The sequence below is a fragment of the Plutella xylostella genome, chromosome 26 (assembly GCF_932276165.1).
Source record: "Plutella xylostella chromosome 26, ilPluXylo3.1, whole genome shotgun sequence".
NCBI classification, from domain to species: domain Eukaryota; kingdom Metazoa; phylum Arthropoda; class Insecta; order Lepidoptera; family Plutellidae; genus Plutella; species Plutella xylostella.
The window spans coordinates 3,367,762-3,393,577 of NC_064006.1; the positions used below are offsets into that span (position 1 = coordinate 3,367,762).

Genomic DNA, 25,816 nt, shown 5'->3' on the forward strand with positions numbered 1-25,816 from the left:
CGATACCGATAGGTGGACGCTCACCAATAGAAATCCCCCTACACTGCATGTATCAAACTGTCGCCATCACCAGACGCATGAATGTAGACCGAATGTAAATTATTATGTGAGTATGTGTGTGAATAAAGTAGATAAAGAAGTTGAACAGAATCGAAGGATCAAAAAAAAGGGGGCCTTGTCCACAAACGTATAACAAAAAAAAACACGCACTCACGCCTTGTACTAATGTACTCCCTTGCGGGGTAGGCAGAGGTGCATTGCTGCACCCTGCTACAGTGTTATGTTAGTCCCATTAGTTATAGATTGGCAAGTTGCTTGGCGACCCTCCTTGCGGGGTGAAAGACGCGGAGGGGACGAGGTACCCAAGACGACAGCGGGTAGCGGGAGGGTAGCGGGGAAGGGCAACGCGTGCACTGCATGTCATTGTTACGGCAGTCTCGGCCGCGCAGCCGAGGCGGCCACATGTCTTATATAGTCTGTCATAATTTGAGTGCGACCCACATGAGATCATTGATCCTGAGACCATTAGTCTTAGGATGAGTGTTGAGGCCTTTTTAATATTATCGTTATATTATTATTAGGTATCTATAATTCGTCAACAAAATAACGTTAAAAACAACAAATCGTATAATGTCTCAATATAGGGGCTTCTTGTAGAACAGCGTACCGGATCAGTCATGCTACGCGGCTAAAGGTTGGTACTGCGCAGTCAGATACGAAAAAGTAAACAACAAAGACGAAGAGTCCATATGACAGTGCGTCAGTTGTCAGTTCTTGTAACTAGGAAAGCAACCAAAATTTATGTGATTTAATGAAAGTAATTAATGAGCAAAACACACACACACACACACACGCACTCACGCCTTGTACTAATGTACTCCCTTGCGGGGTAGGCAGAGGTGCATTGCTGCACCCACTTTTCGCCAGAGTGTTATGTTAGTCCCAATGTAATAGGGGGCGGGCCTATTGCCATTTTACGGGCACATCCAAGACCCGAGAACAAATATCTGTGTTTAAACAAATATCTGCCCCAGCCGGGAATCGAACCCGGGACCATCGGCTCAGTAGTCAGGTCACTAACCACTACGCCATTCGGTCGTCAATGAGCAAAACACAGAGAAAAATTACAAAATTGATGAAATTTTGAAAGAAAATGGTCATATCGTGCTTCGCCTACCCCCATACCACCCGGAATTAAATCCTATTGAACTTGTGTGGCGGTACGTGAAAGGCGAGCTCGCAAGAACGACGATTGACTCTAACTTAGATAAAGAGATAAAAGACTTAGAGTTGCTTTTCTCTAATTATTCGCCTGAAAAGTGGAGAAATTGTGACGACCATGTCATAAAAAATTAAGACGAATATTATAAATCTGATAGAGTATTTGATGATGTATTGGAAAGGTATGTTATTGTTTATTTATAATTAAATGTAAATTAAACATAAAATATTATAGGTGTACACTGAACTAATATGACTGGCGTAATCTAGTACATTATACTTCAAAGTAGGTATAATGTTTTTTGGTTTTTGTCTTAGATTTATAATTGAAGTTAATGAAAACGATGATGAAGATGAGGATGACGACGACGATGAACAAGTACAAACAGAGAGTGAACATGAAAGTGACATGGAAATTGATTTATAAAATAAAACACTTTTACATAAATAAATTCAAATTGGTAGATATTCTGAAGGTAAACATCCAAATTTTAATGCTGTCAAACTATAAATTTTAGGCTAAATATGACATTTACGGGAACACTCATAGAATAAATTTTTACTTACGTCAGAAATAGTTACAAGCTATCGCGAGATTAATCCGGGCACACTTTTCTACGTGTGTAGCATGTCGTGCTACCTCGCCCCCGCCACTTCTTTCACCCCGCAAGGAGGGTCGCCAAGTAACTTGCCACATTATAGTTAGTATAAAAATAAATAGGTTTGAAAATAAAAAATAAATAAAACAAAAGTCTGTGTGTGGGCATACGTACATACCGAGGTAGACCCGCGGCCCCTCCGCGGCCAGCTCCGTGAAGCCCAGCTTGCCGTAGAACTGGTGTAGCAGCGAGTCTGTGGCGTTGATGCACACGTGCGCGCCCGTCACTCCTGCGGGGGAAATATTAGGGGGGGATTATACAATACAATACAATAATCTTTATTTGCACACCATAAAAAACTTAAATCTAACTTAAATAACAGAGATGCACAAATGGCGGTCTTATCGCTAAAAGCGATCTCTTCCAGACAACCGTTGTAAGAAAAGAACTAAACATAGAAAAGGGCATTTAGGTGTACTTACAAATGATTATGAGTTGGATATTAGAAAGTGCAGTGAATAATTTATAGATTGGTTAGTTGGCGAATATTAAACGTTTTTAGGAACCCATTCTTGTCTTATCCATAGATACCATAGGTATTGGGGGGGATTAGAAAGTGCAGTCAAAGAGATGAGTTGCTGAATAATTGGCTGTTTGGCTTAGCTGTTGTTTTCGTACGAAAACAAACATTGTTGAATGGAAACTTAGTACAGTTATCGAGATATGATAGTTTTCGTGTGAAAACAGGTCGAATCAAATGCTCAGTGACCAATCCGTGATTGGCAGTCATAGTGCGGGACTTAGGCCTTATCAACCTTTAGTACTTCCACTGTGTTGAGCGGATGTCCAGCAACCAGAACTTATAAGTATCCCAATATCTATATTTTTAGGATTCGTTCGCTTGTTATAATACACTCACGGGCAATGAAAAAGTTCCAGTCAGAAAATCACCAAATTACTACTAAGCGGAAAAAACTAGCTTAATTACGCCTTCTGCAATGTTTATCTACATTTAGATGTGCACCAGGATATTACCAACTAAAAACGTAAACACTTAGTTCAAATTTCCTATTAAATGTTTTAATAATTTGAGGCCATTTATTGTCGGAATTTTGCAAGGGGAACTGTTTCTTTGCCCGTGAGTGTATATAGTTACCGCTAGCAGCGAGCGCGGCGCGTAGACACACCAGCAGGCGCGGCTGGGCGCCGCCCACGCTGCACTGGATGAGGGCGGGGTGCTGGCGCAGGGCGGCCGGCGGCAGGACCGGCGAGTTGAGGTGCAGCTCCGTTATGCATTCCTGGTGGGAGGAGTTTGAACATTGTAAATAGTGTTTAATAGATAGATAAAGTGCTATTTGTTTCTACACCGAGAAATAACAACTTAGTATAATTCTGCAGTGAACCAAACGTGATGGGATAAAGTAGTGTAAGAAAATTTAAATTTAGAGTTTGTCGTAATGGTCATTATGAAACTTGCAGTGCAATTAAGGTCCTCTAATAAGGGCGAACACGTTAACTTCTTGCATTCGAGGATTTTACCCGTTTATCTGCCGCTCGGCCCCACAATAGTATTACATAAAAACTCTTTATCACTCTATTTAGTATAACTTAAGTCCTAAAACCGACACTATCCGTATATCTACCGCTCGGCCCCACAATAGAATTTCATATAAACTCCTTAAAACAAAATTTCGTATAAGAAAAGTTAGTAGTAAAAGCCACTTACCCTAGCGGCTGGAGATAGGTCAGTCCGTTCTAGCAGGCTCTTCGGGTACTTGTTGCAGCTCCGGTATCTACACGACTAGATACTTACACAATCAGTTTATTCACCGCTCGGCCCCACAATAGAATTTCATATAAACTCCTTTTAAATATTTTTTCGAACAGCTTAAGTCCTAAAAGCCACTTACCCTAGCTGCTGGAGATAGGTCGGTCCGTTCAAGTAGGCTCTTAGGGTACTTGTTGCATAGCTCCGGTATCCACGCGACTTCCTGCCGCCGGTAGAACTCACGGGCGTCCGGCGCCGCTACCGCGTAGCCTGTTAAGGTAATTAGTTTGTTATTATGATTTATGACCCAAGTAGTTACTTTAGTTTGAGGGCGTTACCACAAAAACTTGTTCAGTATTTAACAGGTGTTTAGCGGTGTCAAACGCCTACAAAATCAGACAAATATCGTTTTATACACCTGTTAAAAAGTGTTTAGAGTTTTTTGTAGTAGTACAGAAAGAGTTTTCTATGGAGATTGTGGGATAATATAGGGTTCGTCCGGGGGGGTGCGTCGGGCGCGGGGGGGTCCTCCAGGGTCTCCCCCACCACCATGCAGTACTCCGGATAGAGAGTCAGGAACTACATCATCACTTTACATACTAAGAGTGCATTTTTATCAGTGCGCTTCCTACTTTTATGTTTCCTGTGCATTGGTCCAGTAATTTAAGTAGTTTTGTTTTAGGGTACATTGATAAAATTCAACTCTAAAGGTATGTAGCATATACAGAATCACACACTACATTCGTCATCCTTGCATGGAAATTAACCTAAGCACACTGATAAAATTGCACCCTTTATGTAGCGTAGACAGAGTCACCACTAGGGCATGCAATACCGCATTACCGGTATTGCGTAATACCGGGATCCCGGACAAAATCCACGCTTTTTTCAATACCAGTATTGGAAGTTAATACCGGAATCGGACATTTTTAGGCTATAAATCAAGCGATTAAGATATAGTTAGCCATGTGCTCCTATATACTATGAAAGTGCACGTGTTTTCAGCCGTTACATGCGGTTTTTGGCCTTTGGAAACCTACTTGTTGTCCATGCGTTCTAAAATTGTAACTCTAATACTCAATTCTCTTAAAAAATATTACATAATACAAAATTTGATTGCTTTTTCTTGTTGTATTTTGCCCTATACGACCTTTAAACAAAATATATGCCATTTATAACAAGGAAGTCTAATACCGGTATTAATACCGGGATCCCGGTATTCAGTTCTAATACCGGAACTCAATACCGGTATTGAAAATATTACCGGTATTGCATGCCCTAGTCACCACACATAGCCACAATATTCGTCCTACGAGCCTGACAATATTGCGATTACATTTATTTATTTATTTATTTATTTATTCTTCATTGCACAATATACAAAAGTAATTATGTACAATTAGGTGGACTTAATGCTAAAAGCATTTTCTACCAGTCAACCTACAGGAGGTACAGGGAGTAAATTGTATGGGAGTGCAAAAAAAAAAGAACTTATTTAAGACAATTTCAGCGAAGAAAACTAAATATGTGTACTACTTAAATATAATATCCTACAACAATTTATACTTATACAATATACTAATAGATAATATATAAACCTATACCTATAAAATAAAATATATACAATACATAAATACCTAATATAAATATATATATCGACTGTAGCAATTAACAATGTCGTAAGTGAAAAACCGCTACTTTTCAGTAGAGCCGTTTTAAGTTTTAAATATGACTAAAATAGTTCTAAAATTTACATTACTCTATCTATCTTAACCAAATTCGGCATGATGACTTAGTTTTAAATGTGCTACAAGGTAGTAAGATAAAAAGTTAGTATTTTTGATAGGAAAGGTGAAAAAAGGCACATGTGACATTATTAACCGTCAAATCCCAGATTAACTTTGTCGGAAGAGTTAGATCCAACAATGTTAACTGGACTTGGTATTATAAATTTTGTTGGTAGTGGGAGATTCAACAATGTTCACTGAACTTAGTACTCAAAATTTTGTCGGAAGTGGGAAATCCTGCTATTTTAAGTGGACTTTATATTCTTTACGATGTGGGATTGATGCTTTCCTGAATAATTTTTTCCATGAAAATTGTAGTTTTCCATTATTTTGTTTCTATTTTCTAAGATAAATTTTAGTTATCAATTATAATAATGCAACGATAATCTGCTTATAGTTCTAGACACAAAACTGAATGTCGCAGTTTCTTAAGGCATGCTAAGAACGGGAAATTCGGGAAACTTCGTCACATATTCTCCTCGGCCATTCCTCAGAGCCTGAAGACAAAAGTCTTCACCCAGTGAGTCCTGCCAGTGAGGACGTATGTTGCAAAGACCTGGACACTGACGGTAGGACTGGTCCACCGATTTCAAATCGCTCAGCGTGCTATGGAGAGAGAGCTATGCTTGAGTTTTCTTTGATAGATCGTATCAGAAATTAGGTTATCCGTCAGAAGATTACGGTTACCGACATAGCTGTCAAAATATGCAAGCTGAAGTGGCAGTGGGCTGGTCATATCTGCCGAAGAATCGATAACAGTTGGGGTAGACGAGTTCTCGAGTGGAGACCACGAACAGACAGACGCAGGGTGGGACGCCCTCCTGCCCGCTGGACCGTAGGCGGGTAGCCTGTTGGAGGAGGAAGTCCGAGAACCGAGTGTTGTGGCGCTCATTGGGAGAGGCTGCAACTGAGATTTACCAACTCCTCAATGAGTGCTGGTGTTGCGGTACAGTGCCAGGTAACTGGAACGGAGCGGTCATAGTTCCTTTGCATAAAGACAAAGGCTCTCTCCAGGTCCGTAACATTCACCGTGGCATCAGCCTCTTAAGTATCGTTGATTCTGTATGCAAAAATATTGATTGAAAGGGTATATAGGGAGACAGAGAATAAAAAATCTTGGATGTGTTGGCATGGTATTTGAAGAAAGGGAATGGGATTTGTGGATTACGATCTTATCACTACGTATAATGTCACAGATAGGTCCTGGCTTAACAGAGTTCTGTGCCTTCTTAGATTTACGAAATGCTTTTATAGTAAGGAGGAATGATTTGTGGGACACAATGTCTGTTTATGGAGTGGACAGCCAATTGACGCGACCACTGGGATCCCTTTAGGGACTTTGGCTTGCGTTAGGATAAATAGAGCCTACACTGACTGGTTTAGCATCCACAGGGGTGTTAAGCCCTGCTTAATGTGTGCTTCGCCTTGGGTGTTTCATTTATTTAAAGAAAGTTATGTTAGGGATATAAAAGATGATAAAGAGGATTGCGAATCGAAAAGTTACTTCTTAAGTGCATGCTGTACGCTGATAATTAAGTCTTACTATGATCGTCGGTAGAACAGCTGCAAAAATAAGTAACTTTCCGGTATGATGTTTAAAAATGAAGGGAATGAAAGGCGAAAGTAATGATGTTTGAAAGAGATGAAACGGTGACTGAGTGTAAGATCACGATAGAGAATTAAAGATTACAGCAAGATAATGAGTTTGTATTGTTTGGGTATCCTGTAAACGAGAGATGTAAGGGGGTTATTGAAAGAGAAAGTGGGAAATCAGATAAATTTATTGGAGCCTGGAACTCTGTAATGAGGAGTCAAAAAGTGTCTCAAAAAGCTCGTTTGGATGTTCATGAGAGTGTTGTTCCCTACGCTGATGTCATTTATTATTGTTATCACTAAAGATCTAGCATACTCGTATCCTTGCAGCTGTACAGTAAGAGGCCGAGAAACCTGCAGGTTACAGTGCACGTGACTGCACTAGTTCATCTTCAAATCCAATAGGAATTTTACTGACGGTTGTTATCCAAAAAACAACAAATAAATAATAAAATATCGGTACCTATAAACATACAGAATGTAAAAGCAATGCTCCTGAAATCATGAACCACGTGCTCCTTCAGTCCAACTAAAATATATAAATACCTACGCAAATTATCATTTTTTTCAGTTTACCATACAGAATTACCTACTCTGGAATATTACGAGTATGTATGGGATTTCTAAAGATGTGAGTGTTAAATTAAAGTAAACTATTTTTGCAGATACCAGAGCTTTTAACTGTTTTTGAAAAATCTGCCCTTAATAAATTTACAGTAAGAGGCCTTCCTTACTAGGCCATGGTCACATCAGCAACTACGTATCCAAGCAGTAGGTATATTGAAATGTATGGTATTAGTGACGATGCCACTAGCGTCCGTAGTCGAGCGGGCCTCAGTGATCGTAACTGATCGCTGAGGTTAAGCAACAACTGACACGGTCAGCCATTGGATGGGTGACCAATTTCAAGTGGTGCTTTTCTGGACGCTTCCGTGCTTCGGACGGCACGTTAAGCCGTGGGTCCCGGTTGCTGCTTCGGCAGCAGTCGTTAAGCCTAGTCAGAGGCCTTCGGGCGGCTTGAAAACATCTGACAGTCGGGTTCCCCACTTACCCGACAACTCTCTCAGCACAAGCTTGCTTGTGTTGGGGTCCACCAACCCGCACTTGGCCAGCGTGGTGGACTAGGCCTAAACCCTTCCTTCATTGGAAGAAGACCCGTGCCCCAGCAGTGGGGACGTAATGGGTCGTGATGATGATGATGAGTGACGATGCCACACCGTCGCCAAGTGAGTTAGGTACCATAAATTTCAATACTTACAGCTTGGACACGTTGCTGGTAACGAGGTCAATGAGGTTCTAGTGAGGCTGGGCTCTAACTTTTATAGAGAGCCGGTCGAGATTTTACAACGTTAACAGAAAATAATGGTACATTGTACCACATCCAACTCAATAGTTTAACATTATGTACAAATAACAAGGTCGGTTCTTCCATATCCGACAATCACAAGGGAAAGAAGAACAAATAATAAAGTCGGTAATACCATATACAACAGTAGTACTTGAAACGCAAGCAAGTAACAATGTGGGATGTGGTACATCCGACTCAAAATTAAAATAATGCGCAGTTAATACTGTTGGATGTGCCGTTTGCTACAATGTTTCCTGTTCAGTACTGTTTATACAACTTCCATACGAAAATTTAATAAAATATTAATTGTTAAAAAAAAATACATTGCATTGGGCAAGCATGTTAATGTGAGATGCTATAAAAATATATATTTGTTTAATTGTATCCGTTTTAATGGAACATGTTTGTACACAAATCTTCAAATTCTGTCATACATTGTCTTGAGATCTTTACCCGTTCCTTGATACACTAAGTCTACCATTATTTAGAGCAAGACATTATAGTTTCATTATTTTTATAAATTAATTGATCTTAAAGACCACATAATAAAATTGTATAACGCAACTTGGGCTCCTCCCGCTAACATGGCGGGAAGTGGTAGATACGACCGGCCGCCCCGCTCGCCCGCCCCGGGAACAGTGTCGCAACATACTTACCGACAGTGTTAAGCGGTCGCCATGAACAGATCCGACTTTTTTCCACAAGAAAAATCGGGAAATATTCATAATTAAGAGCTGAAACTTTCCTAACACCTTCCTTATTGATATTATGACCTTCTAGTGCAATAAACTGAAAAATGGCCAAAAGTCAGTTACGACATTGTTAATTGCTACAGTCGATATACTATAATATTATTATTATATAAACACACAACAACTGAGGTGCATGAAAAAAATGAACTGTCTTCTATCCTATCCTGCTGAGATAATGAGCCCGAACCAGTACATTAGTAAATATAGCATGTAGATATACTGACCTATAACTTTAGGTTCGTCCGGGGGCGGTGCGTCGGGCGCGGGGGGGTCCTCCAGGGTCTCCTCCACCACCATGCAGTACTCCGGATAGAGGGTCAGGAACAACATCATCACTTTACATACTAACAGTGCATTTTTATCAGTGTGCTTCCTATTTTTATGTTTATATCGTCATCCTTGCATGAAAATTTACCTAAGCACACTGATAAAATTGCACCCTTTATGTAGCGTAGACAGAGTCACCACACACAGCCACAATATTCGTCCTTGGAACCTGACAATATTGCGTCTTCATTTCGTCTACCTATAATATGTAGATATACTGACCTATAACTTTAGGTTCGTCCGGGGGCGGTGCGTCGGGCGCGGGGGGGTCCTCCAGGGTCTCTTCTACCACCATGCAGTACTCCGGATAGAGGGTCAGGAACGGCATTATTAGTCTGTGGAAGAAAGTTAGGGATTAGCTTATGGAATCGAAATAATAATAATTATTTGATCTTGTTGGCGAATAGAGAAAACGACTTTTCGGGGATTACGTCAGCATGTCAATCTCAGAATAATATCGGCCTTGGATGGAATGGAAACTTAACCCGTGAACTTGGTCTATTTAAGTACCTACTACTCTATTATACTCTGCTTACTATAGTGAGCTAGGTGTAGTTATGGATATTTATGTGCGTTTCGTAGCCAGACAAAGTTTGGGTGGTTTTTTTAGGTTAGTTTATTGATGTAAGGCATACCTGTCGGCGGGCAGGTCCTGCAGGTCGGCGGGGAACAGCGACGTGCAGTCGGAGCCGTCGCGGCACGTCAGGTGGCACAACTCGCGCACCTGAAAACAACGTCATATACAGGGTTTTGCGAAAGTGGGGTAGGAAGCGGAAAGCAGATGGCTCAGGGGTTAATTCAGAACAACGTTTTTTCTATGACATTTAGGCGATAACGACCTAAGACATATTGCTGGATGAGGAAGACCGAGGAAAGGATATAGTATAAACTAGTGCACAATTACCGGTTGATGAAGATAATAACACTTTCGCTAGTAGGCGCAGACAGATATATGTAGCTGCAGCTGCTGTTTAAAATCTGTCGGATCCACACAGGGTTCAACGCACCCTAAGAAAGGAGGCCTACGCCTAGCAGTGAATTAAGGGCCTATTCAAACAGCATTATCCGCTATCACTAGCGGTAACGGTACTTTGGTCGCACTGTATAGCCATATGTACGTTTTACCGCTATAAATGGCAGTAGCAGAAAACTCCACGGTTTGAGTAGGCCCTTATACAAGCTAATAACTCACGGCTTGCTCATTTCTGGGCGCGTAGGGCACGACGCTAGGCGGCAGGCGCGGGGGCGGGCGGGCGGCGCGCGCGGCCTCGGGGCTGGACTCCACGGGCACCAGCCGCCGCAGCTCGCCCGTCACTCCGCGTGTGTGACAGTTGTCAGATCCATACAGTGGTAACTATTATGCTACTAGCTAACTCTGCTATTCGTATTGCTAAAACTGCCATGTGTAGTCATATGTAAAGATGTCATAAATGGTATATTCGCCAAATTTACTGTCGCATTGGCCTACATTTATGGAATTTGGCAACAGTCAGCATCCAATAACAAAAACAGATAGCCAAGTGGGGTGGTAGGATAATAGTTACTGCTGTATGGATCTGTTCAATGTTTGTCAGATCGGTAGCGGAACGGTGACAATCATCAAACAGTAATCGTCGACTGCTAGATATACATACGCTAGCTCCGCTTCCTCTTAAAAAGTTTCCAGTGGTAATTCTAGGATAAAAGGTGGCTATGTATTAATCCAAAGTTTCAGCTCTATATGTCTATGTATGTAAATACTCACGGCTTGCTCATGTTTGGGCGCGTAGGGCACGATGCTGGGCGGCAGGCGCGGGGGCGGGCGGGCGGCGCGCGCGGCCTCGGGGCTGGACTCCACGGGCACCAGCCGCCGCAGCTCGGCGGTTACTCCGCCGCGGAACACCCACGGCTCTTGAGCGCCGCTCTCGAAGGCTTCGCGCCAGCCTTTGGAGAACCCTGTAATAATAATAATAAAGATCTTTATTTACAGGTGTGGCCCATTCAAATACAAATACAATAGTAAAATTAAATTATATATAATAATGTTGCCTATACCTAATCTACGAAGCTGAGATCAGAAGATAGTAAAGACATTTAAAAAATATTACATTCATTTATTCCTGCAACAGCTCTACCACAGTGAGGCACGCTATTGGTTAGTTAGCTACATTGATTTATAGGAGTTCCATTATGTTCTTTTACTCATAGCGCGAGTGTGGTCCACCTTTACAACCCTTTTGCGTGGGAGACAGGGGTTTAAATGCTGTTTAAACGGATTGTTTACGAGCAAGGGAATCGCATCTGCCTTTACTTCTAGACAATATTACATTCAATTTGTGCGATATTTTCTTCTGATGATCGTGATTGCCTGATAAAGTTTCATGGGCATTCAGGGACTGATGAATTCCAGATACACTTTTAGATCTACTGTGGCAAATGTGTAATAAATGAAGGGAGTTTTGTTTGTATTAAATCAAGAAATCATGCTTACATGTATAGGTTCCTTGAGGCGTGAGGTTAGCGTTGGGTGGAAGTTTCCCCAGCTCTGTAAGAAAAAATCTGGGTTAGAAAGGAGCCACTAAGCACGCTTTAAATAGAATGATTGCAATGTAGAATGTAGGATCCTGACGTTTTATCCCATAACTAGCGTGTTTATGGCCCGATTTCTTTCATTCAAAGCTTGCTACCCTCTTCACTTACCCAGCCACTTCACAAATCCCTCCAGTAACGTCAGCACAGTTTACAATTCCCATAAATAAGGGTACAACTCTGCGCACAGCTCCTTGTTTGCGCACAACTGAAGGCGGCGCGTGAGTCTACCGATAGATGGCGCTAAAGCGAAATACTATGCCAAATGTAGGATCCTCAAGTTTTATCCCATAACTTGCGTGTTTATTGACCGATTTCCACGATTCAAAGCTTCACTTACCTAGCCATTTCACAAAGCCCTCCAGTAGCGTCAACACAGCGCACAATTCCCATAAATAAGGATACAACTCTGCGCATAGTTCCTTGTTTGCGCACAGCTGCAGGCGTCGAGTGAGTCGACGCGTTCGCCACGCCCACCACGCAAAGCGGTAGCGGCGGCGGCGCCACTCGGATGTCTGTTGGGGACAGGGGGACATGTTATTTTTTACTATTTATAAATTTATGGTCGGAAAAGAACTAGCGTTAAAGACAATACAAATATATTTTATTACATGAGATGGGACCACAGACAAACATTATGGGACAAAGAATTTAGCCCTAGTTTTACCATACTCTGTTAGATCATACGATTACATTATAACAAGGGATTACTTGTTGAATTTTGACACATCTGTCAAGAATTCAATAATGGAAATTTTATTATAGATCACACTTACAATGTAACAGGGGTGTTAATAATTTAACCGACTATGGTGAAACTAGGTTTTAGTATTTGACATCATATGAAAATGCTATCGATTAAAATTGAATTGCTTAATTATTTGTAATTTGATTGATGATTTAAATAAACTTGCTTGTCCACCAATCCGCACTGGGCCCGCGTGGCGGACTAGGCCTAAAACCCTGGAAGGAGACCCAAGCAGTGGGGACGTCATATGTTAAATAAATAAATAAAAAAATAAAATGTTGTGATGATGATCTTGTACATAATGTATAATGTATCACCTCTGGCTTGCTCCGCGGCGGCGGCGGCGGGTGCGACACGAGCCAGTGGTAGTCGTGCAGCAGGCGCAGCGCGCGCGACCCGTGCTCGAAGGGCAGGTAGAACAGCTCGCACAGAAGCATTAGGTCGTCTGTGGTGAGGGCGGTTGAGGATTCGGCGATTTGGGCGCTGTGGGGGGGTAAAGATAAGGGTGAACATCTGATAGACTGACACACAACATATAAGATCAGGGAACCAATAGAGTTGTAATATGTAAGGAAGGGAAAATGTATTTATATATATTAAAATTATACTGTAAGTATACAGCGAATGCTGAATTACCCCAGGGGGGTTTAACTGACACTACTGGGCTCCGACTGTTTTGCATGCCGCCGTCTAACTTTTTCAGACATTACACGATCAACCTTTTTTATGTCTGCAATCACAATTTTAACACTCAAACCCATGATTACACCCAGATCAAACTCAATCTATCTATTCCCGCTGCACGGATCTGTTATCCATATTGCAATTTTTCATCAATACGGCGCTGCGATTGTCAAAACACACATAGAACGAGTTTATCAACAACGCGGTCCCTAGATTGTTCTGCTTCCACCACTAGACCATAAAGTAATGAATTATACTACTCACTCGTCTTGCGTGTCGGCCGCGTCCGCCGCCTCCACCATCATCATATTAGTAGTTAGTTAGTAGGTACAACGCCCTCCAATGTTTTACTTTTATCTCTTATATATTCAAGGTTGCCTGTAAGTGATCGGTCTTCTTAGCGATAAGGCCGCCTGTTGATCATTGGTCCTAGTTTATAAGTATTCTTTGTATGTTTTGTTGTTGTGGTGACCTATGCAGCTACATTCAATTTTATTCTATCATCGATAGCTGACCCGTGTCTCGTAACCCTTTGTAAGCTTCTACCACTAGACCATAGAGTAAGTAATTTTACTACTCACTCGTCTTGCGTGTCGGCCGCGTCCGCCGCCTCCACCATCATGTCGGTGCTGAGCGGGCTGTGGCTCGGCTCCACTTGCATCGACCCGTTCTGAAACAACATGTTGAAGGTTAGTGTTATATGACAAGTACTCGGTGAAAGCGTAGCTTGCGAAGACGGAAACTGTAGTAAAAAAGGCCGAGGACAGAGTGTTGTGGCGCCACTTGGGATAAGCCTAAAACTCGCGAGCAATGAAAAAGCCACCCACAAAATGCCAACAATTTTTATTGAGACATGTTTACTTATTAATATTCTGATGCGCTATTAAATGGAAGGCGTCAATCAGCTAGCCTTTTCCGTTTACGAGAGAGAAGTCTCTTAGTGACTGATAATGATAGTAAACGATGACTAGGGCTTGTAGACAAAACTGCGATGCGGCGTCTCATCGTAAAAATGTGCGACGGTATTGACAGTTTTTCAGGGCAAATTGCTTGATTAATGTGGCAATTTTTTGCATCGCAGTTTTGTGTTCAAATCCTTACCTCGCTGACGGCGTCGGCCATGTTGACGTCGCTGGGCGCGTCCGCGTCGAGCGGCTCGGCGGCGTCGCGCGACGGACTCAGCCTCGGGGGCGTCTCTGTGGGTATTGTGTATGATTAGATAAAGAAATAAGTGTTGGGTGGATAGGTCTAAATTTGAGTGAAAGGTAAGTTTCGAACATTTTATACGAATATTTTATCAATACCTAAACACACACAGCCTGTTAACAATCCAAGACATCCTCCAGGACTGGAGGTTTATTGCCACAATCTATAAGCTTGGCAGGCAAATTGGAAATATATATCATTTCATCCTATACTCAGGTTTTTATCAGTCCATAGATAGGTAATAGATTAACAGTATAAAACTGTAAACTAATGTATTATTCTTTTCTTCTTCTTGGAAATGGTGGTAGAGTAATATGACTATAGATAAATAATTGAAACATTTTACGTCGAATAAAAAACACTTCACCATAGCTTAAAATTAAAACATGTTCAATCACACTACTCACCACCAATACTCATGACACCATTATGGCCGAACTCCTTCTCATCGTCCACTATAATCTGATCCCCGTCGTCCATGTCAGCCTTCTCTTTCTTGTTCATCTGCTCGATGAAGCTGGGGCTCTCCAGACTGTCGTTCACGAGGCTATCGCTGATACCTTCAAAAGTGTATTTATTTTGTATATATTATTGTATCTCTGTACTTAGTACTTACTACAGGGGTGTTGCAAAAAGGGTATACGTAGAACAAAAGTGGTTCAGAATGACCCCCTGAGTCCCCCCTGTTCGGCTTAGTATACCATTTTTGCAACACCCTGTAGTTATATTGGTTAATTTCGAAATTGATGATTTTATACAAAGTTTTATTTTAAGTTTATTTTATTTTTTTATTTTATTATTGTTAAGGAAACATACAGAGCAGATGCATGCATTAAAGTTAAATACATAAGTAGTACTTTTTCCAATAAAGTTTCCATTAATATTTAAAGACATTTTAGTTTTAAAAATCCACAATACACACTAAAAACTTAACACACACAAGAACATGGTTAGTGGTTACACAGAGCAATTATACTACAAAATTAACAGAAAAATTACAAAGGTCACAGAGACTATGCAAAATTTAAGATACTATACTATATAATATATATGTCGCAGGCATCTGGTTTAATCTCCTGTTTGATTGAACCGCTAGCGCGTTAATTGGATGACGCTACTCAGTTGAATGACTAAAGAACAACTCGTCAAGTGGTTGACTGTAACGTCCAACGTCTTGACTGAACGTTATTCAGCGAAGTCGTTAAATGGGATATAGTATAGCAACTTTGTAATGTCTGGTTAGGATGAACATGACCAGACAAAAGTCAACAAAAATACTATGTGACAAAGCTCTCATCTCACAAATTAACTAAACAATAACAATAAACGTACCTTGATATTGTTGTTCATAATTATCCAGTTTCAGCACATTTTTTTCTTTGAAACTATCCGCTGGCGGTGTAATAATAGATAAATCCATGTTGTCACACTATTTTAACATAAATAACGCACTTTAAAGCTAATTTACTAGCAAAAAATAACAATACAAGTGCTTTTTGTGTCAGCTGTTCGCTATTAGACGCCATATTTGTTTTATTCACCACCTGACTGATTTTAAGTGCGCTAACTAGTTGGACGTTTTGTGACGCTTGTACAATCGACGATCGGCCTAGTCATACAACTGAATAGCGTCATCCAATGAACGGGCTAGCGGTTCAATCAAACAGGAGATTAAACCAGATGCCTGCGACATATATACTATGTTATCACAGATAATTACGAATGTTGTGTACAGTACACCTTTAATAGGCTTCTACAACTTAATCATAATTTTAACATCTTGTTTAAGCTGCTGTTGGTGTTTCAGTTTAAATGAATAAATAATACATACCTTCAGGACTCTGGACTGGTTTATCCGACATCGTATCGTCAGACTTATCCCCGTTCTCTTGGTCGTGTGCCTTGAACAGAAGTGTCTTATTTAAAAGACCATTAGACGTGTTAATTGGGTTTGTTTTAGGTGTGGAATGGATTGCGATTGCAAAGCGCATGCGTGGGGTGTTAGTATTAAAAAGCATGGATTTATTTACAGCTGAATGAGACTAAAATGGAGAAGGAGGAATACTTTGTGCCTGTCTCTTGCAGTTGCGATGTCAGTGCAAGTGAGCGACAAATATTTACTCATATGGGATGAAGTTCAAATTTATAAAATATCTACTTATATCACTTTGACCAGATAGAAAATAGAGGGAGATATCATAACTAAATAGAAGAACGAATATCACTCTTACCATGGATGGAAGAACCAATTTTATGGACAATCTAATATTAACCTTTACAATCGGTCCAATTGTTTTGCTGTAGTACTCATGGAAAACAAAGACTTAATCACAATACCTTAAGTCCCAATATCGGCACGGGTAGCGTTGACACGGGCAGTTCGGCCGGTATGTTTATATTCGAACTGGCCATCGGTATGATTGGGTTGGGGATGGCGTCGTTCAGGATCACTGTTGATGCTGATACCAATGAGTTCATGACTGGGTTGGACACTGGGTTCACTGCTTCCATTGCTGTCGTTACCTGGGAAGGAACGGTTTGGTTTAGAGTTTAGAGTATAATTTTTTACAGACAGCTTATTGCAGGGCAAAATCTGTTCATAAGTGGTAGTTTTAAAAAATTACAGTACCGTCTACAGTTTTAAAGGATTATCTAATATTTAAATAAATTACTAAATTAGATAATTTATAAAATCGTATGATGTCTCGTGTTTTCCAAGGAGTCATTCCACATCCATGTTTCTAATTGTCAATTATTAATTTAAATGTAAAACTATGTAGTTGCTTAGTTACTTTTACACTAGCAGTCATGTGGCAACAATAACAATAAGCACTTTTAGGTCCCTTTTAAAGCCTCTGTGGATGTGTCAAAGCCTCTTGACGCCATTGGCCGCGCGCTATGACGCCCGGATTCTATCCTCTCTCATGATTGGTTGAAACACTCACAGTGGGCGGGTGCAGCGCCTGCAGTTGGCTGGTGCTGACGGTCGGTATGCAAGCCTGGGTCGTACTGAGAGTGGTACAGCATGAGACGAGAGTCATGCACGTGTTCACTGATGGAACGATTGGGATGATTGGCACGGGGGGCACTGGAAAATAAATATATTTATTTAGGTATCAATTATCATCGTCACGACCCATCACGTCCCCACTGCTGAGGCACGGGTCTCCTTCCAACGAAGGAAGGGTTTTAGGCCTAGTCCTAGGTATTTAGGTATAAGTACACTCTTTTGTATACACACATGGGTTTATACACCCGTTAGGTGAAACTACGAGTTGACTATTTGGTAGAAATAAGGAGCTTTGTGCCGTTTCCACGATTCCTCGACAATTTTTTTCGTTACTTGTTTTGTAAGCAGTAATATCTACCTTCATAGATTTTACGTTTTAGGAGTAAATAAATAGCTTTCCACTAGGCAAAAGTCTAACAGTCGAATTCGTGGTGGAGATTGCACGGTAGTTAGAACCTTAAGCTGCGTACAGACCGGCCAAACGAACGCCAACGAACGGGTTTTGTTGACCTTCGTTGCTGCAATCTGCCCTGTATTATGTATGATAAATATCAATCTTTGGGCGTTCGTTGGCCGTGCGTTGAGCCGGTCTGTACGCAGCTTTAAACGCAATCCATTCTGTAATTCTCTCTAAAAAATAGAAAACGTGAACACTTATAAACAAAATTGAATCTACCACGCATTGTAGATTCGTAGACCTCTAACAATAATTTATAGGTACTCTTTTGTTTTCCACAGCTTATGCGAATAATCCAAAAACAGATACATATAGACTTTGATTTAGGTACTCTTGGGTTTTATATATGTATAGAAGGGCCCATACACGATGGTAAACCTAATGATATCTAGGTACACTCTTGCTTTATTAAATACAAAGTTTTCGAGAACTCTTGTAGCATTTTACATACTTTGTGTACTTCTTACTTTTTCTGTCTTCATGTTCTTGTCTGTGTAGGTTTTGTGTATACAATAAAATGTCTATAAATAAATATCTACTGATTGCATGACAGGTCTCCGAAACTTCGTATTTATCATGCAATTGTTCACTCTGATTTGGTCCATTTCTCGAAAACTTCAGAATGGCGGGTGAAAATTATTTTTCAGATAAGTTTAAATTTAAATATAATGGAGTTATTTGGTTCCTTCTGTGTACCTCTCCTGAAATTCTGTGGTATTTTCATCCTTAAGATATTTAAAAAACTTCCGCCATCTGATGTTCTTTTACTACCTATAACAGTTTTCTTACAAGGTATCAATAAAAACAAAAGTAATCAGCAAAATATAATGTTTATTACAATCATCATCATCGTCATCATCATTGTCTCGGGACACGCAAGATGCCATTCCAAGCTCCTTGAATGAGCTACACAACAAGTTACTGACGAATCCTTTAATTTCTTTTCAATAACTCTTATTTTCTGTGCAACCCGTTACGAATCTGTAAAAGAAATTGATGTGTAAATATATTTCTTGTATTTTCCTGGTGGAATGTAATGGATTGTGTACACTGGACTGCATATAAATATTCTAGTGAGTGAAGAAATATAATAATTTAAAAACAAATAAGTAAAAAAAAATACCAACCTAATGCACTAGATCTTTTTTTCCAGTATATTAGCTGATGCTCTAGTATCATCATTTTGGTTTTTTCATTCTTTATTTGAATATTCAACAACTCTTCTCGTTTGCTTTCATTGTGCATCTGATAATCAAGAGCCGCTTGGCTTGGGCCCGGCCCCCTGTTACTGTTCACTTCAACATCTTTTCTAATAGATAAATCTTCTGATAATACCTGTAATTACACAAAATAGATTTATTAGTGATATACTCTTGGTGCTGCAGAACATACAATACAATACAATACAATACAATACAATACTCTTTATTTGCACCAAAATAGAACAACATACAAAATAAAGACTTAAAAATAAAAACAGTACAAAAAGGCGGCCTTATTGCTTATAGCAATCTCTACCAGACAACCTTCGGATGGAAGAGAGTTATAAAAAAATAGAAATAGAATGAGAGGTAGCTGAGGTGCAAGTGTACAATACACTACTTAAACACTACATACACTAAATAAATAAATATAGCAAGAAAATAAATAAATAAATACATAATATATATTATTATACATATACTTACATACAATAATACATAATGATATACAGCAATAATATATTCAACTAAGGCAGTGAATTTAGGTAGTGCCTCTTAACCCTTTCTTTGAAGGAAGCTGCAGAAGGTGCACGTCTTATGTCCTCAGGAAGAGCATTCCAGAGCAGTACAGCTGTCACTGTGAAAGAATCGCCGTAAAAATCGGTTTTGTGCGGTGGAACTTGCAGTCGCAAGTTCTGTGCAGACCGAAGTGTGCGGTCATGCGAACAGTGCCGGAACTTAAATCGCTCTTTTAGGTAGGGAGGAGATGCTGGGTTAAACAGTATGTTGTAAAGTAGTGATAGTATATGGGTATTCCGTCGAAGGCGAATAGGAAGCCACTTGAGTTTAGAGCGAAAATCGGAGATATGGTCATATTTACGTAAACCAAATATAAACCGTATGCAGAAGTTTTGAAGTCTCTCAAGCTTGTTAAGTTGCTCCTGGGTGAGATCGAGATAGCTGGCGTCGGCGTAGTCAAGAATCGGTAATAATAGAGATTGCGAAAGCGCAATCTTAGTGGAAGTTGGAAGGAAATTACGCAATCTCCTAAGCGAAGCAGCAGAGCCAAACACTTTTCGGCTGACTGATTCAAGTTGAGGTCCCCAAGACAAGTATTTATCAATGAAGACTCCCAGGTTCTTGACTGTACTTGCAAATGGAATGTTAATACTATCAAAAAGTACTGATGGAAGGTTCGGAAAATCCACATTGCACAACAGTCTGGAGCTGCCTATTATAATAACTTGAGTTTTAGATGGATTAACCCTAAGTCCAAATCGTTTACTCCAGTCTGATATGTTGTTCAAATCAGTGTTCGTCTCTGCAATTGCCCGAGGTAAGTCAGAAGGAACTGCATGTGTATAAATTTGGAGATCATCTGCGTAAAGGTGGTAGGAAGAAGATAGATTTTCAGAGATACTATTGATAAAGATAGCAAATAGGAGAGGGGACAACACGCCACCTTGCGGTACACCAGCTGAGGTACTGCACCATTTAGAGTATGAATCCTCTATACGGATGCGTTGCTGGCGCCCATGCAAGTAACTATGAAACCAGTCAATTACCGTTGGAGATATGTTGAGAGAACGAAGAATACCAAGCAAGATGTCGAAATTGACAGTATTGAAAGCATTGCTGAAGTCAAGAAGGGATAGGATAGAACATACAAAGCCTATTTCATATTGATGTAATTTATATTTTATGTTTGTGGGTACCAATTGAATAATTCACCTTATACATAGACATGAATAATTATGAATCTTTCTGGTTAATTCTTTTACCAAAATGACAAACTCTAGTCCAGGTCTGGGGTTTGTCATGCTAAGAAGATAAACAATATAATAAGTCTCATAACTATTTATACTATTTAATGTATATTATACTACTTACTGTTTCATCACTTGAGTCGGGTTTCTCCTGTTTTATACTGATGATTGTTTCAGCGCTGGTATTAGGCCTCTCCCTTTGAATGATCCATGTAGCGGCAAGTCTTTTTCTTTTCTGCTCCATTTTCATTATGCACCACTGAGTTTTTAAATTCACAACAGTGCGTGGTATTCCAATTGTACTAAGTTCATTGAAGCTATGAAAGAATAACACATAATGTAATTATAATAATTGTGACTCAAAAATATACAAAAATTCAGGCACATTAGCAATGTGTGTAATTTTGTAGATGGTACCTTAGTACATTAAAGTCAGTCACCCTGGCTGTAGGTAAATTGTCGCACTGACTAAGCTTTGGTTGTTTATCGCTCAGTCTACACAATTATTTGTAGCATTACTTTATTACGCGAGCTTGGTAATGAATTAACAGTTTGCCTACTGGGAATGCAGTCTAAGCAGCGTAAGGAGTAGAAATCTGATGCTTACCTATTACAAAGTGCATTCCAAGCTTCTCTTTTCTTGTGGTTGGTTTCAGAGTCAGTTCTTTTATTTTCAATTATTGATAAGTGAGGCCTTACTAGTTTCCTTAATAGAATCTGTGAAACATAAATAATAACACGATGAAACATGTTAACTGTTTATAGTAACGTAGGGGGTTAAAAGTATTTAAGATTTTAATAAGTTTTTAACAAAAAAGTATAAGTGCAATGCGAAGATCTTACCTTTTCGGCGGGTATCCAGTTAGCGCTCCTATTTTTCCTTCTAATTTGCCTTGGTTTTCTTTCCATTTCTTAGCAAAAACGTCGAAATAACTTTGCAAATAACACAATACGCGAAACACAACAACCAAACACAAGCGACCGATCGATAAATGATAAACTGACACTGACAGATGACAGCGTCAGTTTCATTTCAATTGTCAAATAGTTATACGGCTAAATGAAATAGGTATCCCTTTTGCTTAGGTCTGCAACCACAGAAATGTATTTTGAATTATAAAGCATTATACACGATGAAGTCCTGTTTCGAGTGAAAACTAAACGCGATCGGTTTTTAAATCTCATTTTAGATCGTAGACTGTTTTAGATTTTAGACAAAATTCCACCAATGAGGCGTTTGTTAAAAAAAAAAAAAGTTCCTTTTTGGAGAAATAGATGGCGTTGTCTGGGGTTGTACCAACTTTCAAACCCTCAGAACACACTCAGATCACAATATGTTATTCTGTCAATTCTGTGAGGCTAACGAAATGTGAAAGTGACGTAGGTAGGTAGAATTGTAGTATTATTTTCTCTATGATGTCGATGTCACTGTTGCTTCAGCGTTCAGTGCGATTGTGCGTACAGCCGTTCTTTTCAAGTTTTCTCAGTTTCCTTGTGTTTCTCCTGTATTAATTGAGTTGTAGTTGAGCTATCTGCTCCTCCTCCCTTGATACTGTAGAGTTAGTGCACTTGAGATAGTGATTTAATGATTTAACTTACTTACGTGAATGAAAATCACTTGGTATGAAATGATCCGAACACAACCATGAATGTTTTCGCAGTTTCCAATCAATTTTTCGCACATTTATCCGAGTCGCCTTAATCCATTGTTGCGCCTGGCTTTCATCATTTGGAAATTTATGATGTCCTTTATTTTTACAAGTTGCGACGGCACACATTCTCATCTTGTCTTGTAAGTATTTCTTTGGGATCTTATTTAGGATCATACAATAAATATAAATAGAAAATCAGTTCTCGCACGCAGCACCCGTTCAAACGGCGCGCATAGAGAAAAGAACACTACGTGACGGCGCGGGTAGAACTATTCACAGAATACTTAGCACTATCCCAAGCCACATGCAGTCTGAGCCTCGGAAGGATGGCTCGCGCTACCACCCGACATTTAATCACAACTAGTGAGTTCTTATTCTGAGTTTAGTACTCTTTGCTCTCTATGTAATTTTTGACAGTTGGTACACTGCGTTTTCACGCCATCTATCGGCTTACCCAAAAGCTCAACTGACAGCTGTCAAGGAAAACGGCTCATTCCTGCACAATACATAAAGTATTATTTTTATTATCCTATACGAGTGTTTAACACTCTATGTATCAGTGCTCCAGACCGTGTTCGGTCAGTGTGACTGCGAGCTTCTCTCGTGTGCTCTCTGGTGGCTCACATGTACTCTATGTATATCGACAATACCGAGATGTAAAGTGGTAAAACTTACCAATAGGCGGCTGTGGTTTGATGACGGGTCCCTGTGCGGTCTTCGGTATGGAGAACTCGGGAAGCCATTCGTCGATAGCTAGCCTGAGAAATCAAGTTTAAATTTACCATTCAATAAAGTCATAATAAACAAGGATAAGGCTGTTTAGGCGGTACATGTTTCTAAAAGATAAGGAATTTAAACAGTATGGTATTTGAAAGATGCAAAAGGTATGCGACAGCGCAACAGATAATTTTATTTTTGATTTTAGAATAGAACCGTAGACACAATAATGATTGACCGGGTTACTTAGCATCTTTTACAGACGCAGTTATGCACGTTGCACGTTCAATCAGTCACAGGGAACCGTGCAGTGTTCCCCTCTTCACGGTTCCGTTATCGAGGTAGATAAGCGTCACTATATGTATATTATGCCGATTCGCTATAATTACGAGGTTGTGATTCGGGGAACGCGAATTAATAACGAGTTTATCGATGTCAATAACAGACCCGTGTAAGGGGTTATGGGTCAGACGTCGACATAGCCGTCACATACCTGAGCGCCTGCCGCGGATGGTACACGTGTTTGTTCAGAGTGAGAGGGGCCTCGTCCTCGCAGACTCCCTCCTCGCTCTCTCGCTCCAGCTTGATGTCCCACGATACTGAGTCCACTGCAGGGTTAATACATAGTGTAAATAGGTACTTTTGGTATAAGTAAGCACACATATAGTTTACATACACATTTGTTATTTAACCAAGTGAAGTTGGCAGCTATAAAACTTTTGTACCTTGACAAACTAACAAACCACCTATTCATTCTTTCAAAGATTGACGATTAGTTAGTTTGACAAGGTGCAAAGCAAACGTGTAGGTATAACTGCCAACTCTCTCTATTCTCTATCTATCTTCATCTTTGAATAGAACTGTAAAGGCCACTATTTTAATATTTATTTATCTGGCCGCCTTTTATATACATTTGGTGGTAAAACTAATTACTCACTATGCGTAGGAGCGTCCTGGCTACACCCCGCCCACAGAGCCAGCGTGTATATGGCGACGAGGTTGGCGTTGTATTCACAGTTCGGGTTGGTGAGTACACCGCGGAGTAGTGGAATCAACTCAGGGGAGCGACCACAGTACGGACCTGGGTGTGAGGGAGAAAATGTTAGGTGAAGGTATTTTGCAAAATCACTATTTGATGTACCGAAGAATTGTACATTTCTTATATTATGTACGGGGTCTGGACCATAGAAACCAGGCCCCTTCTTTATTAGCATTGAATCTAAACGGAGCAGTTCGACGTCATATCCTTGTACATAAGGCCTAAGGTTCTAACAGCAGATCCTTGGTTTCATCACGCGCAAATACTTGCTTGCTAAACTGCTATGTTAAAATAAATGAGTTAGGTCTAGCGCATAAAAACGATATGAAATCGCGTCGTGATAATGTCTCCTTGCCGCTCGCACGTGTTCAATGGGAGAGAGCGAGAAACAACGCGACCTCGTATCGTGTTTATGTGTCCCTTACCTAGAAAGATCCGCTTCTGGTCGTAGTCGTTGGCGTGCAGGTTATCCCAGATGACGGGCGCGCGGCGCAGCACCGCCGTGATCTCGGATATGCACTCGCGGGTTAAAGTCTTCGAGATCACCTTGGGACCTGGCGGGGTATGGGGAAATATATTAGATATAATGTAACATACAGAGATGGGGAAAATTTGGATATAATGTAATGTACAGGGAGGAATTTTATGAGTGAATATTCTGAATATTCTGATGGCATATTGTTGCACACAAAATGCTGTACAATATCAGTGAAAGTTAATCTGGATATTGTTTAAATTTTCTGGTTTGTTAGTTTTGCTTTCTACGGTCCCAAAATGGATATTGGTTTCTGCAACAGGAGTCTGCATAATCAGTTGTTCCTAATACCTCTGGCACACTCTCGGTACACAGCTACTGAAGGTAGCCTGACTGGCCAATATGAATATGAATTGCCGCATATGTACTAACTCGAGAGAGCCATTTTTCTCTCTCACAGAATAAAGGCACACTATCCCCGCACTGACCGGTCCACATGATGTCGACAGCCCTGTCCAGCTTGGTGCCCAGCGTGGTGAGGTACTCGGAGCTGCTGACGGTGGGCACGGCGCGAGTGGAGCAGTACTGCGTGGGGCACAGCAGGAAGCGAGGCCGGCCGAGATGCTGGTGTGTCTCGTTTGTTATTGACACCTGTGGGGGAAGGGATAGTTGATTGAAAATGGGGAAAGATAGGCTGTAAATATAATGTTTTGTCATTGTGCATACTGAGATAATGTTTTCTAACAAGATTCCAATGTCATCTGGTTACCAAAATCGTGCAATTTAAAGCGCCTATATTGTCAACATGTCTTGTAAACAATTAAGTAACTCTGCCATAAAGATTTAGTGGATAAAAGTGCACTCTATGTAAAATGCTATTGCACCTGCCTGTCATTA

At 40.4% G+C, this 25,816-nt stretch overlaps 2 protein-coding genes across 4 annotated transcripts in view; both read right to left on the reverse strand.

Moving 5' to 3' along the window:
• LOC105384531 (protein O-GlcNAcase) overlaps positions 1 to 25,816 on the reverse strand; it is a 29,431-nt gene that overhangs the window by 569 nt on the left and 3,046 nt on the right. The window contains exons 5-24 of one of the 3 annotated variants that reach the window (XM_048630585.1): positions 25,408 to 25,570; positions 24,870 to 24,998; positions 24,343 to 24,486; positions 23,899 to 24,013; positions 23,364 to 23,446; positions 17,547 to 17,689; positions 16,939 to 17,124; positions 16,433 to 16,502; positions 15,009 to 15,161; positions 14,497 to 14,591; positions 13,977 to 14,065; positions 13,029 to 13,194; positions 12,304 to 12,478; positions 11,866 to 11,919; positions 11,140 to 11,330; positions 10,031 to 10,119; positions 9,618 to 9,730; positions 3,731 to 3,858; positions 2,977 to 3,118; positions 1,995 to 2,109 (exon numbers count right to left, since the gene is read on the reverse strand). In XM_048630585.1, coding sequence (XP_048486542.1) covers positions 1,995 to 2,109; positions 2,977 to 3,118; positions 3,731 to 3,858; positions 9,618 to 9,730; positions 10,031 to 10,119; positions 11,140 to 11,330; positions 11,866 to 11,919; positions 12,304 to 12,478; positions 13,029 to 13,194; positions 13,977 to 14,065; positions 14,497 to 14,591; positions 15,009 to 15,161; positions 16,433 to 16,502; positions 16,939 to 17,124; positions 17,547 to 17,689; positions 23,364 to 23,446; positions 23,899 to 24,013; positions 24,343 to 24,486; positions 24,870 to 24,998; positions 25,408 to 25,570 — 2,543 coding nt within the window. Of the gene's footprint in view, positions 1 to 1,994; positions 2,110 to 2,976; positions 3,119 to 3,730; positions 3,859 to 9,617; positions 9,731 to 10,030; positions 10,120 to 11,139; positions 11,331 to 11,865; positions 11,920 to 12,303; positions 12,479 to 13,028; positions 13,195 to 13,976; positions 14,066 to 14,496; positions 14,592 to 15,008; positions 15,162 to 16,432; positions 16,518 to 16,938; positions 17,125 to 17,546; positions 17,690 to 23,363; positions 23,447 to 23,898; positions 24,014 to 24,342; positions 24,487 to 24,869; positions 24,999 to 25,407; positions 25,571 to 25,816 lie in introns of all 3 variants that reach the window. The other 2 variants (XM_048630584.1, XM_048630583.1) reach the window with 2 other exon arrangements.
• Positions 18,883 to 22,137, reverse strand: LOC105384499. Its single transcript, XM_011554750.3, has 5 exons — positions 21,880 to 22,137; positions 21,644 to 21,753; positions 21,161 to 21,353; positions 19,196 to 19,403; positions 18,883 to 19,049 (listed from the first exon to the last, which is right to left on the reverse strand). The coding sequence occupies exons 1-5, from the start codon at positions 21,943 to 21,945 to the stop codon at positions 19,042 to 19,044; spliced, it is 585 nt and encodes a 194-aa protein (XP_011553052.2). The 5' UTR covers positions 21,946 to 22,137; the 3' UTR covers positions 18,883 to 19,041.

What these genes read in the sequence shown, in the direction of transcription:
- LOC105384499 (XM_011554750.3), bottom strand. Translation starts at nt 21,945, where the DNA reads ATGGAAAGAAAACCAAGGCAAATTAGAAGGAAAAATAGGAGCGCTAAC. An exon ending in TGGAATGCACTTTGTAATAG is followed by an intron (nt 21,354 to 21,643) that starts GTAAGCATCAGA and finishes ATTCTTTCATAG; the next exon opens with CTTCAATGAACTTAGTACAA. An exon ending in CCGACTCAAGTGATGAAACA is followed by an intron (nt 19,404 to 21,160) that starts GTAAGTAGTATA and finishes GTGTAATTACAG; the next exon opens with GTATTATCAGAAGATTTATC.